Below are 14160 nucleotides of genomic sequence, written 5' to 3'. Positions count from 1 at the left end.
CGATCAATGCTCACTGGTTTACTGATATAACACTGACAAAGCAGGACGATTGTTGGCAATATTCGGCACGTTTTCGCTGAAAAACAATCAAGCGGCTTATCAATGAGATTGGGGTCGAATGTCTTTAAGTGGCGTCTTAATTGATTTGGCTTCTGGCTGTCCGCTATAAATATTTTTGGACACAGTAAACAGTGGTCTTTCCTCATCACACACTGTATTAAAAGTCAAAGCTAAAAGGCAAACGGCACGAAAAAAGCGCATTCTCGGCGGCCGAGGTAGAACCGTAGGTGAGGGCGGTCGAGGTGACGATCCCAAGCCGAAAATGGCACTTCTCGGGCGGCAACGTGAGAACCCGACAAGACCGTGGGTCGCTGCGTGAGTGAGTCCGGTCGGAAAACGGCTTTCGAAAACGGCGGCGGCGCACTGCTCTTCATATCTGTTTTCTGTGTGCTGAGTGCTCTTCCTTAGTTCAAAAATACTGAACGCACTCTGTAAATGAGAGCGCCACTGCCACCCACTGAGTGGATGTGCAAGTACACGTTATTCCAGTACGGCCAAAAAAAAAAAAAAAAAAAAAAGCATGTTCCCCGAGGACACATGCGCCCCCCCCCTGGCATCGCTCTGCGCCCCCCCAGGGGGGCGCGCCCCACTATTTGAGAAGTACTGATTTAAACACAGTTTGCTGCGTCTTGGCTGCGTCGACGCAGTTCATGCATCGGTCATTTGGTTTCCTCAAAGCGGTACGCGCACAGTGCAGGAATTGCATTGGTGTTGCGGGACCCATCACTAGTGTACAGTATGTTTTGCTGCGAAACATTTTCTCTCGTGCCTCAAAATGAAACGACGCATATATTAATTTTTTTCATGAATACTCTTTAAAACCTCGCAAATAACTGAAACCGCAAATTTCGAAGTGGACCTCTATGCTAAATATATTTGGTTTGCTAGACTTTCCCTTTTTGAGTTTTTGTAAATATTTGTTTTACATTAATTTCACTTTTCCGTAGAAAATACAGATTTTTAAAGTAAACTAGCGTTATTATTATTATTTTTTATTAGTCTTCTGAGTGTTGGAATTGATATTGATTATCTGCTCTTATGTGTCAGAGGTGTCTATCATTGAAGAGTATGAGAGGAACCAACAAATTGAGCAGCAATACTTATCGTGTGTTATGGAAGGGTTGGAAGAAGCAGCCCAGGTGATTTGTCCAATGTGTCACATGTAAGTAAAACATGTTCTTGTTGAACTGTAAGGACTTTTGAGATTTTAAGGATTGACCTAAATCTATGTCTAATCTAATGTCTGCTAGGAATTACTTGAACATCAACGGTCATGTCATCTCCTGCTCATGTGGCCTCTACATAAATACAGAGGTTTGTATACACTATGGCAAAAAAAATAGACTGTATATTTCACCACTTCTATTGGCACTCACAGGGGTCCCATTGCTTGATGTCCAATCCATTTTTACTGGAAAAGGCAAATTGGTGTTTGTTTAAAATAAAAAATAAAATAAAATAAATACCCCGAGTAGAAAAATAAAAAAAATAGATTTTTATTACAATGAAACAAATGCCCAAAAATCACCGCAAATCCACAGGAAGAGACTAAAAGCAGATGCCAACTAGAAATTTGAACCCAGAAATTATATTTATTTATATTTTTTTGGAACAAAAGTTCCAAGCGTGTTACAGGACTGTACTGTTTACAGTACTTCCTCTTCTGCTTTTTCCGGGAGTGTTGCAGGGTATAATACTTTTATATTATTATTTCTTTTGGCAATGCCATTGTATTTCTTGATTATTTTGTTACTTTTTAGCCCTTAAAAAAATTAAAAACCCGATCCTTCTCATCAGATTCCGATCCTTTGAAAAATGGCCCAATCTTCCCGATCACGTGATCCAGACCTGGCTGAAGAAAGAAATTTACGGGGGGGGTTACATTTCTTGAACGTAAATTTAGCCTGAACAGTGGCGTTATTACCCGTACATTACTACATCAGTGCACTGAAATATTTTCTGTTACTGAAGTCACAAGTGGTAGTTCATCGTAAAATCTGTAAGACAAACAAAAACATACCTGTCAACCTGAGGCGGTTGGCAATCATACAAATAGTGACGTATGCCCTTACAAATTGGTGACTAATCTTAAAACGTTGTATATAGCGTGCAATATGAAATAAAAATAAAACTCAATTTTTAAAATAATATGAATTTATTCGTAATATTGTAACATACAGTATAACCTGGTGCAATCAAAGAACAATCAATATCTTCAGCTACGTCGTGATTATTAAAATTTAACAGTGACCTTTGTCATAATTGTATGTAGCACTTTTGGCAATTTCTATAATGTCTTGATGACTGCTTTTCATGGCATTTCAGCTCGCAATTGCTTGACTTGAAGGTAGTTCGTTAGTGTGTCTAATTATAAATTTAAAAGGTCAATTGATAAAATTAACTTACAGAAGCAATCTTTGAGTCAGGGAACCTTTCTTTTGCTAATTCTGAGAAGTGATCAGCAATAGTTGCAGGCAAATTGTGTTCGGCAACAAATTGTCAGAATGGCCTCTCCGCTTTCGTCACTTTTCATTCTGCAGACTTCATCTTCATGACCAGTGTTGTTAATCTTACTTTTAAAAAGTAATTAATTAGTTACAAATTACTTCTCCCAAAAAGTAATTGAGTTAGTAACTGACTTACTGCCAACTTGGTTACCTGAATGTAAGAATAATTAGTTACTTGGCAAAGTAACTGGTTTTAGCTTTCATGATTTTTTTTTTTCATTTAAAAAAAAAAAAAAAAAAACATAGTAACCTTTGCTATGTTGGAAATTGTTTAATGTTGTGAATCAACTGTTAAAGTGGTTGAAGTTGGTACCGTTTTGCAGTAGTTCCCTTCTGTCTAGTTTCGACATGTTAAAGTTTTAAAACAGTTTCATCATTGAAAGATAGATTCAAGTCAAGATTTTGCCGATTTAGGAGTATTTTGGATAAAAAGTTAAGTTCGCTAGGAAGTTTCACTACAACAGAGCCTTTCTGAGAAATCTACTGCTTCAAAATGGCTGCTGTTTATCAACGCCGCCGTCTGTCCTTTCGCATGTAGTTCTATAAGTATTTGATATCTAGGCGTAGATTGTAGGCTGTCGGCTACAGTAAAGAAATATTGGAGCCACCTAGCGCAGCATCGCGTTTGCTACAGCAAAGTCTCTTCTCTCGCCGTGTCTCTAACTTTTCTCGCATCATTCAACCAACCTAACGCATATTAACGCACATTGTCTCATTGCCGAAATGGTGACAAAATCCGAATGGAGAAAAAAAATGTACAGATTTTGAACGTACGCCGTACACATTTAAAAATCAGTGCTCACCTGTACAAATTACGCCAAAACTGTACAACTTGACAGGTATGTGAAAAACAATGGTGCAGTTCTGTGTGCATTTATTCAACTTAAGTGCTTCAGCGTAAACATAACATATCTGATAAACATGAGCACCCAATGGCCGGATACTCGGCCCGCCCCCCTTATCTGTGATTGGCTAGAAATTGCCTTCATTTGCTGCTCAGATTGGTTGAATTGATTGACGACAGATCAAGATAGGATGAATAGAGGGTTCGTCCTCTCAGTGTGTGTGCTTGTGTTTTTGTGGAAGATTAAAACAAAACAAAAAATTACACAGTACAGTTTAATTGAGCTAGGGCGGGCACAGCAGTCTCTCAGGGCGAGCCCGGCTCCCTAATGCCCGCCTATGCCGCCGGGTCTGACGTGATCGGATCGGGGACATCGCTACCGAAAATCATAGGGAAGTGAACAAGTACTGTAAACCAAAATCAACTGGAAGTGTCCAAAACCAGTTGTCACTCAGAAATAATCCAAAATCAACAGGAAATGACCAAAATACACAAGCAGGCATGAAAATGGGTCAGGGGTTAAAGTGAGAAGGGTGTGGAGGAAATATGTTCCGGTACACTGTACAACCCAACAAAATATTGAGCTCTGTTGACCCGCGCTGCGTTTCAGCAGGGCCGTGCAGAGACCTGTGGAGGGGCAGGTGCTCATAGATCAAAAGGGGCACATGAACAAGTATTTAACCCTTTAACACCTAAGCCTATTTTGGCCGAATTTGCATGCCTTTGATGTTGCCTTTATATTTCAAAGAAAAAATTGTTCACAATGGCCAGGTTCGGTCCCTTTTTTCAGGTCACTATAATATACATGTCCAAACTTTTTTTTTCGTCACTGAATAATTATAATCCACATTTTGAATGCAAAAAGACACAAAAAAAAAAAAAAAAAAAAAAAAAAAAAAGTCAAAATTTGCAATACCTAAGTCCAATTGACAACCAAACATGCTCGACGAAACGTTTTGAAGTGTGATAATATTTATTCAACTTGTTAGGAAAAACATTCAACAGAAAAAAATGAGACTGAATAGTTTTATATTTGATAATTCAACAAAAACAGCAAGTATGGTCATAGGCGTTTTTGGCCTTTACACATACTATGGTCAAATCAGGTTATTTACAGGACACCAACATTTAAAAAAAAAAAAAATATATATATATATATATATATATATATATATATATATATAACTTTTTACAATAGACTTCATTAGATACTTTTCTCTAAACGTGCAAAACGGGCCAAAAAATGAAAACTCCAGACATTTTTTAGTCTTTGATTACTCAGAGGCCTTGGTGGAACTGCCAGTAGCAGTTCCTCTCTGGCTGGAGACACAGGCCCACATCGCATGTCTCACACATCCAGGGAGTGCTCCTCTGACATAGTTTGCAGCGGTGGCGCCCCATGCTGGCTCTCTGCGATTTCACCTGTCCGCTGCTGGTGGGTTTTAGCAGGTGATTTCCAGGGGACCTCTGTGGGGCCTTTCTCAAGTCAACTCCAAGGAGGTGTGCAGCTGGCAGAGCGGGCCTTGTGGATGACAAAGGAATTTGTCGAGGCAATATCAATCAGATGCTGGAAAACAGTGATGGGCCACCTCCTGGTTTTCCGATGGCCTGAGTTTGTGCAGAGCATCTGGTCCGAGGTGTCGACTCCTCCCATGTACTTGTTGTACTCTGTCACTGCAGTGGGTCTGGGGACAGAGATCTTTTTCCTTGGCCCATCTCCTACTTTCTGCCAGCGCTGCACTCTATCTCCACCGTATACTGGGTGGAAGGTGGAGCACAGAGAAACCTATCTGGTGTCCATCCACTTTATGAATAGAAGATCCCCGTCCCTGATCCACCGGATACTGCCACGTGGGGATTTTTTGGTGAGGGCATTTTCCTGGGTGGTGGGGACACCAGCTCTTCCCTGTCTGAATGAAAATATATATGTTATTTCATAGTATTTGGATGAGCAAAATTGTGAATATGACGAGCAATATGTAGTCATTTCACTTTACCTGTATGTTCCACAAGCTCCAAATCCCTGCTGGCTCAAGTGCTGGAGCAGTAGAGGACTTGTGTAAAAGTTGTCTGTGTAGATTATATAGCCAGACCCCAAGTAGTCTTTGTTGACAAGGTGTGTGACAACATCGAATGACAGCCCCTTCCCTGATGCTTTCTTGGACTTTCCCATGTAGAGTACGAAATCAATGGTGTAGCCACTCATGTCAGCCAGCACAAAAAACTTCAGCCCCCACTTAGTCGGTTTGGCCTTCATATACTGCTTGATGCGGATCCTGGCCTTTGTCCCAACCATCCTCTCATCAACTGCAAGGTGCTGTCTTGGGTGGTAGATGACCTTGCAGTTTGTGCATTTAATCTCCATTATGTGTCGGACACGATGGAGGGGGTCATAATCCTCTTTGCCCTTTTTCCTGTCTTGTTCTTCATTTTCCGCTGGGTCAGAGAAATTAATGTTTGACAATATTGCCAAAAATCGATCTCTGGGCATGACGGTGGCAGGGAATGGCACATGAAAGATGGTATTCTGACGCCAAAAGTCACTTATCTTAGGCAGATCCAAAACCGACATGTATAGCAACATGCCGATAAATTTCTTCAGTTCACCCGGCGTAATTTCAGTCCAGGTGAACTTTCTTCCCCTCTTCAGATTTTTTGCCGCATTGATGTTTGTGTTTTCACAAATAACTTTGAAAACTGCTGCATCAAAAAAGTGGGGAAAAAATTTCACCTGGTCGTGCGTTTCCTGTGGCGAGAGGAGGTTGGACACCTGGGGTACGCCTTGGGATGAACTTGGGCTGTCTGGGGACCCCATCATCACACTCCTCTTCTGTCTTCCATCTTTGCCTCTGTGGTGAGCGGCTTCGGTCTATGACCACACTGGAATCTCCAGATCCATCATCTACACAGCCCTCTCCAGGGCAATTGTCACTTGAGGAAGAAGACAAGTACTTATTTTATTGTAATTTCATATCATTTACACAGTATAGCTGTCCCTTATCACACCACAAACTGTAGAGGAGTAGTAGTCACTAAAGCTGTATAGTACCAACAATGTATGGATAACTGCACATACATGAACATAATAATTTTATAAATATATTGAAACAAGACTTTGACAATGTTACACGGTTCAAATATGGTTACTAAGATAACGAGGCACGCATCATACATAGGAGATGGCCATGCGCACATTCATGCGCACATTTGCGCATTTACGCGCTGTACTGCATATTGTACTGTAGGTCAACACACATGTTTTATACATAAAGTACCGTGAAAATAGTAAAACTTAGCTTGAGAAAAGTGGGGCGGGGGTCAACTACATATCGATCGATCGATACCTTTCGTCACCAAAAGTTGCTCCTCCCGTTGCGCCAACGCAGCCAAACTCTTCGCTGAATCTCTGTGGAGGTTTAGTTGTTCTCGATGACCGTCTTGCGGGCATTTTCTCGCAAAAAAAATAATACAATGTGTCATTCTTCGCCGTCTGATGTTGCCGCTCTTCTGATGTTGCCGCTCTCCTGACTTCTCCGTGGATTTCGGTAGTTCAAAGGGTCGCATGCGTAAATGCGCCATTGCCGGCGGAAACCGCGAAAAACCGAGGGATCATCATTTCTGAAAAGCTTGAAGAAGCAAGGATCATGCCCACCACTCATCAGGCCGGTCGTCAGCTCTAGCCCCAGGCGAAAATTACGCACCTCATGCGGACGGCGGGATCGATGCAAGGCACGCCCCTCCTTCTGAGACCATGCCGCTTAATTTGACTTAACAGTGTGTTTCTGTTTTTTATATTACCGTTACATATACAAGCTTGACGCTAACTTAACGGGAGCCATTTTTTCACCGGAGATTTGGTTAGCTCTGGCAGTGTTCAACGCAAGCTGCAACGACCGGCAGTCACTTTGTTATACCGCAAAATACGAAAACGATTGAAACCATTATTCACCAAATGTAATCTGCTGGCAAATGCAAGCAAGTTTGTATGCTGCACTCTGCTTTTCGCTTTCGCAGCTTTTCAATGCGACAAAAGGCTCTCCAAGAGCTCCTTGAGCACGTGAAGAGTGTGTGCGCAATTGGAATAATGGAACACAGTTTGGCCTACAATTGGTTCTCGTCGGCGAAGCAGCCAGAAGGATGTGCTGACCGTATCATGTGTCATTTTTAAAGGGCCGATTTCTTTTTTTTTTTTTTTCTAAACCTTTTCTGTTCAGCTGTTTGACACGGAGAATCGAAGTCCAAGTGATCATTCAGCATATCTCGTTTATTATGACAAAGCAGTAAACAGGAATGGGTTATGGGGGAACAGAATAAAAAAGAAAAACTCAAACAACAACAAGAAATACATTGAACACCTACACTAAGTATTGATATGTTGGTGCTATCGTCAGCTAGATGTACTAGTATTTCTGATTGATACCATGTGGGTGGCCTGTTGACCAGGGAAAGGAGAGGGGGTTGGGAAGTCTATAAGCTAAGTGATTGGGAGGGGTACAGTGTACACAAATCAACTGTGATCTAGTACCCAGTAATCGTGTGAATCCCTTGTGAATGTAAGCCTGTTGGCAACCGACCGTACACCGCCCCACCGCCAGTCCCGGCACCAGGACCCCCTACCCGAGCGTGCCCAAGGGCCGATTTCTGAAGTGCTCAGTTCACGTTCTAAGTTAATCACATGATAATAATAATAATTAAACGGTGATAGATTTTCATGCCTGCACAAGAAAGTCACCCAGAAATTACCCAAAATCAACAAGAAGTCAAGAGTTTATTGACCAGCGGAATAAAGCGTCCCCATGCAATTTCTCCAGAATGTGCATTTTCGAGTAACTGTAGTTTTTATTAACAAAATGTTTTGTAACAACACAATAATTTTTATTATAAAAACGACGGTGATCAAAAAATTAATTCAAGCTTTTTTAACATTCCATGAAGTAGTCACCTGCCCTATATAGGGTTAAAAGAAATGTGATACTTTTGCTGACATTTGGTGGTCATCTTCTACCCCGACTTCAGATGAAGAACATCACCCCAGATGTCCTACGGCATCTTCTGGAATCCAGAATTTTGGAGCACATGGAAGGATGCTCCTTTAATCCTGTTTTTTCATTGGCTCCCAATGTCGAGTCCTCTCCCAACCTGCTGATAAGCTGCAAGGTATAGCACTTCTCCTAACTTCAAAAAATACATTCGCTTCTCTTAACTAAACTCATGCATGCAGGGGTCCTCAGTTTCGCTACACGACTACCTGATTGTAACCAATGGCTCCCTGTGCATAGGTGTTCTATTTTCTTTTTTAAACCACTTTGCCAATTCAGTTTTGTGTTTGCTTTGTTTTCAGACATGTGACTTCCTCTCCATCGTCCTGTGATTTTGGAAGACTCATTGTTGTTCATGCTAATGTAAATCTTTGTTTAAGTAAAGTCTACTGTTTGATTTAGACTCTGAAATGACTATCATGCATGCAGGGGTCCTCAGTTTCGATAGTCGACTACCTGATTGTAACCAATGGCTCCCTTTGCATTGGTGTTTATTTTTTATTTTATTTTTTTTAAACCACTTTGCCAATGCAGTTTTATGTTTGCTCTGTTTTCAGACATGTGTCTTCCTCCCCATCGTTCTGTGATTTTGGAAGACTTTTTGTTTATGCTCAAGTAAATCTGTTTAAATAAAGGCTACTGTTTGATTTAGACTTTGAAATTATCATGCATGCAGGCAGGGGCGCCGTATAGGGGGGAAAAGTGGTACTGATTCTAAGGGCCCATGGCCTGAGGGGGCCCACAAAGAAAATTACAGCATTAGGTAATCGTTTGCAAATTTAAATATTAATCATTATAATTTTAAAAGGTATAAAACGAAGGGTTTCTTTTTCTTGTTTTATTTTTGGCAAAAAGTAAACATCCAGAGAGCATATGTATTGCCAGCAACCCCTCCCCCCGCGTATTTTCATTAATTGGTTTCGTCCGTCCTTCCTTTGATCAGACCGCGCGCAGGCTGAGCAGCGGTGCACATTTAACCCTGAGTACTATGCGTGCGGTAGGCTACATCAAAAATGTTTTCAAAACAGATATCAGGCTATCAAAAGAGGAAAGAAAATAAAGCAAAGCAGGAGAGGGGTAGAAAAGGCCAACAGGATGTGAAAAAGTACTTCACAAAGGAAGGTTAGTGTAAATTGTGTCTGTGTAGTGCTGAAAATTAACCTGTTATTTTAGCTCACACGACGTCTATTAGAAAGCTCAGAAGCAGGTCCCAGCTCACTCCGTAAGAAATACGGGATTTTCCTGACCTCAGTGAGCGACATTGACCAATTCAAGAACATGAATTCCAAATAATGACGGCATTTTTTGGTATCATACAGATGTTGAAAGTTGGTGTGGATTTTTTTTTAAATCTGGTTGAATCCAGTTTGTCAAGAATTTATTGAATTTAGTTTGTCATCAATTAAATTTAGTTAGTTAACAAGGAAGGGACCTGGCTTCGGAGCTGTAGCCTATAGTGGAGATTGTAAGTTTTCAAATGGGGCTAAGCCTACTCCATAATGAAATACTGTAATTGTTTGCTAGCTAGTGTTTGCTCCACTTTTAGCTTACATTTAATTAGTACAGCAGGTTAACCCTTTCGCAAGCTCTCCACACCAAAACAGTTGTCTCTGCCCTCGCCTGTTGTAATAGGCACAAGCACAACTCCTCTTGCTGCGTCTGGCTCAGCAGCCCTGTCTCCTGACACCCTTTATGAGCCAGCCTCATCTTTACTCCCAACTGAAGGAGGTGAGGAATCAACTTGAACACTGCCACACCACACATAAAATATCAGTGGCTAAGAGACAAATAGTAATAAGTAATAATAATTAATAATAATTATTATTATTATTAATTAATGATACATAATTAATAATTAAATTAAGATACTAGAATAATATAGAAAATATTATTATATTTGTCATTTTATGTACACTACAGAGCCAGGACCATCTTCAGTAAGACACCTGAACTCTGTGTATACTGCTACATTCCCCCCTAACTTGTCCTCTCTTGGTCTCCTGAATGCAATTTTTAAGATGCAGCTGCAAAGCATTCTTGGAGAAGTGTGCATCGCTTTACGAATATTTTGCACACTCCCCGTAACGGTTGCAGGCGGCGAGAGAGCTTTTAGTAAGCTAAAACTCATAAAAAATTATATGAGGTCCACTATGTGTCAGGACAGGCTTTCTAGTCTTGCCATGTTGTCCATTGAAAGTCAGTTGGCTAGGAAGCTAGACTTTAATGATTTGATCACTGACTTTGCTATCAAGAAGGCTCGGCGCTGGGCTCTTGGTGACTAAGGCTGAGCAACCTGCAATCTACTCGCTTTGTTTGTAATTGTGAGTGTGATTGCTTGTGTGTGTGTGTGTGTGTGTGTGTGTGTGTGTGTGTGTGTATGTGTGGTGTTCGCTTTGTTTGTAATATCATTCTAAAGATTGTTTTTTTGATTGGCGTTAATGTATGCTGTAGTATTGTTAGAATAAAAGTTTTGTTTTAACTTAAGTCATTCATTGTGGTATTTGAGAATATTTCTAATAAAAATATATTTAGATTGTAAAAGATGGGCTTCAGTACATTTCTTAAAGATGATATCAGTCTATTCATTATTGCTCTATACGCTGTATGTTTACATAAATATATTTTCATCTTAAATTAATGCAGAAAATGCACAAATTAGTGTGTAAAGATTCACCAGAATGCAGGAAATTACGTAGCTGATACTCTAAATGTGTGTGTGTGTCCCGGCACTGGTGGTGGGGCCCAAAGTGATATCTTTTCATGGGGCCCAAAATCCCTGGCAGCGTCGTCAGTTTCGCTAGTCGACTACCTGCTTGTAACCAATGGCTCCCTGTGTAGTGTTTTTTTTTTTTTTTTTTTTTTTTTTAAATCTATTTATTTAAACCACTTTACCAATGTACTTTTATGTTAGCTCTGTTTTCAGACATGTGTCTTCTCCATCGTTCTGTGATTTTGGAAGACTTCTTTTTGTTTATGCTCATGTATGTTTAAATAAAGGCTACGCTTCGATTTAGACTTTTAAATGAGTATCTACAGCAGATGTCCATTTAACTTGAGAAGGTGGTACAGAATGACTCTTTCATTCATTCTCCGCCTGCCCTCCCACTTCAAATTGGATTGGACGTCTATTACGACATGTCCATCGCAGCCAATGAGTTGATATTGTGGCCTGTATTAATTAGAACTCTTTAAATGAGTTTATCACTAGTATACATCCAATCCATTTGAAGTGGGAGGGTAGTAGCGAATGAACATTTGGTCTTTTGTGACAGTGGTCACACTTTGTCAAAGGCAATCATTGAGTTAAGAAGTCATGTCTTCTTCATCCGTCCATTCGTTCTTAATAAATTGAATTACTGCATCGGCATATTTACAGGTCTTAATAAAACTCAATCGGGAAGCTGTAGCTAATCTAGAATCATTTCTACAATTGCTGCCACCCATAAAATGGATTGGACGAGGGCTGCAGCCATCGATTATTTTAGTAATCGATTAATCTATCAAGTAAATTCGAATGATCGGGTAATCCGATTAGGAACATTTAATGCATTGTAGAATAAATTTTAGGAGATGTAAAATAAAGGCTTGCTAAGATTGCGCTTTCAAAAGAACATTAAATGTGACTACAAAATAAAATTGTTTCTTCATACTATGCAGAATTGCACTGTCATGTAAAAATAAAATGCCTGCGTTAGTGTCAAATGGTATTAAATGATCCAAGTCCTGTATAACGAAACAATTGGCTAACTTGCATAGCAGATGTCCGCTAGTTTAAATATTTTAAAATGCTTTTTTATTTCCAATGCTCTTAACAAATCGTTCAAACACATATTCCCACAAAAAACAGCTAAATATACGCATAAACTTAACTTTGTTCACTGCTGGCCAAAAGTATTTGCACCCCTGCAATTCTGTCAGATAATGCTCAATATCTCCCAGAAAATGATTGCAATTACAAATGCTTTGGTAGTAATATCTAAATTTATTTTGCTTGGAATGAAAAAACACAAAAGAGAATTAACATTTTTTAAATCATGATCATTTTACACAAAACTCCTTTCGAAAAATTATATGCTTCTCTAATTTGTGTAATAAACAGCACTTGTTACTTACCTGTTGCACATAACGTGGTGGCAATGACTAAATCACACTTGTAGCCAGTTAAAATGGATTAAAATTGACTCAACTTCCGTGCTGTGTCCTTGTGTGTACCACATTGAGCACAGAGAAAAGAAAGAAGACCAAAGAACGGGTCTTGAGAAGCAAAATTGTGAGGAAGCAGTCCATTTTCAAAGACCTGAATGTTCCTGTGTCTACCGTGCGCAGTGTCATCAATAAGTGTAAAGCCCATGGCACTGTGGCTAACCACCCTAGATGTGGACGGAAAAGAAAAATTGACGTGAGATTTTAACGAAAGCTGTGCTGATGGTGGATAAAGAACCTCGACTAACATCCAAACAAGTTCAAGCTGTCCTGCAGTCCAAGGGGACATTAGTGTCAACCCATACTATCCGTCAGCGTCTGAATGATGAGGGACTCTATGGTAGGATACCCAGAAAGACCCCACTTCTGGGTTCCCAGGGTTCATAAAAGTACTGTCGGAGCTAGAGCCTTTAGCCACCAAGCCCCTGTTTTATGGAATCAGCTTCCAGCTAGTATTAAAGAAGCCGAGACAGTCTGCACATTTAAGATTAGATTAAAAACGTTCCTATTCGACAAAGCTTATGGTTAGGCTAGTTGAAGTCGGAGTAGACTCACAGTTTAGTCTAAGCTGCACTAGAAGCTATAATGCTGGGGGCAGTACAGCCGCTGAGTTCTATCTCCTTTTCTTACTCTACCTACCACTTGTCTTACTTTATTTCTATTTTCCAATGTTAATATCTAGTTGTCTAGTCTCTTCATCACTAGTCACCCGGTGTCCCCTTTCCCCCCTCCCCTCTGGGGAGGGGCTATTTTTCAGCTGCAGCCTCCTGACTGCCCGGACCCCTGGCTGGATAGACGTCCTCGCTGCTACCCCCGTCTCATCTGACTAGAGGGACTTCTTCTTGCACCTTCACTCCACTGTATTTTTACGGACTATAATTTCGCTTGCTAATTCCCATTAGCCGTTCTGGGGTTCCTGTCTATCCGTCCTGGGAGTGGATCTCTCCTGACTGTGGTACTCCCCAAGGTTTCTCATTTTTCTCCCAATTGACTCTGGAGTTTTTGGAGTTTTTCCTTGCCGGCATGGAGGGTCTTAAGGATAGGGGATACCCAGGACTTGAACTGCATCTATTCATCTTTGTTGCTTCATTTCTAATTGTGTATCATATTGCCTCTGTAAAGCCATTTGAGACTTCTGTTGTGATTGAGGGCTATACAAATAAAATTGAATTGAATTAAATTGAATTCTGACCCAGAGACATTAAAAAAAAAAAAAAAAAGCCAGGCTGGAGTTTGCCAAAACCCACCTGAGAAAGCCAAAAACGTTTTGGAAGAATGTTCTCTTGTCAGATGACACAAAAGGCCAGCTTTTTGGGAAAAGGCATCAACATAGATTTTACAGAAAAAAAAACAAGACCTTAAAAGAACACGGTCCCCACCATCAAACACGGCGGAGGTTCCCTGATGTTTTGGGGTTGCTTTGCTTCCTCTGGCACTGGACTGCTTGACCGTGTGCATGGCATTATGAAGTCTGAAGACTACCAACAAATTCTGCATCATAATGAGG

At 40.5% G+C, this 14160-nt stretch overlaps 1 protein-coding gene across 1 annotated transcript in view; it reads left to right on the top strand.

The window, feature by feature from the left end:
• Positions 1-13838, top strand: part of LOC130904449 (RPA-interacting protein A-like) — a 28405-nt gene extending 14567 nt beyond the window's left edge. The window contains exons 4-7 of the mRNA XM_057817198.1: positions 1108-1222; positions 1311-1374; positions 8428-8568; positions 8753-13838. Of these exons, the coding sequence (XP_057673181.1) occupies positions 1108-1222; positions 1311-1374; positions 8428-8568; positions 8753-8782 (350 nt within the window). The 3' untranslated portion in view covers positions 8783-13838. The remainder of the gene's footprint in view (positions 1-1107; positions 1223-1310; positions 1375-8427; positions 8569-8752) is intronic.
• Positions 13839-14160: the final 322 nt, after the last annotated feature.

The sequence above is a fragment of the Corythoichthys intestinalis genome, chromosome 16, assembly GCF_030265065.1.
Source record: "Corythoichthys intestinalis isolate RoL2023-P3 chromosome 16, ASM3026506v1, whole genome shotgun sequence".
In the NCBI taxonomy this organism is placed as follows: Eukaryota; Metazoa; Chordata; class Actinopteri; order Syngnathiformes; family Syngnathidae; genus Corythoichthys; species Corythoichthys intestinalis.
The sequence above is the reverse complement of the archived record's forward strand: the minus strand, read 5'-3'. Positions and strand labels throughout refer to the sequence as shown.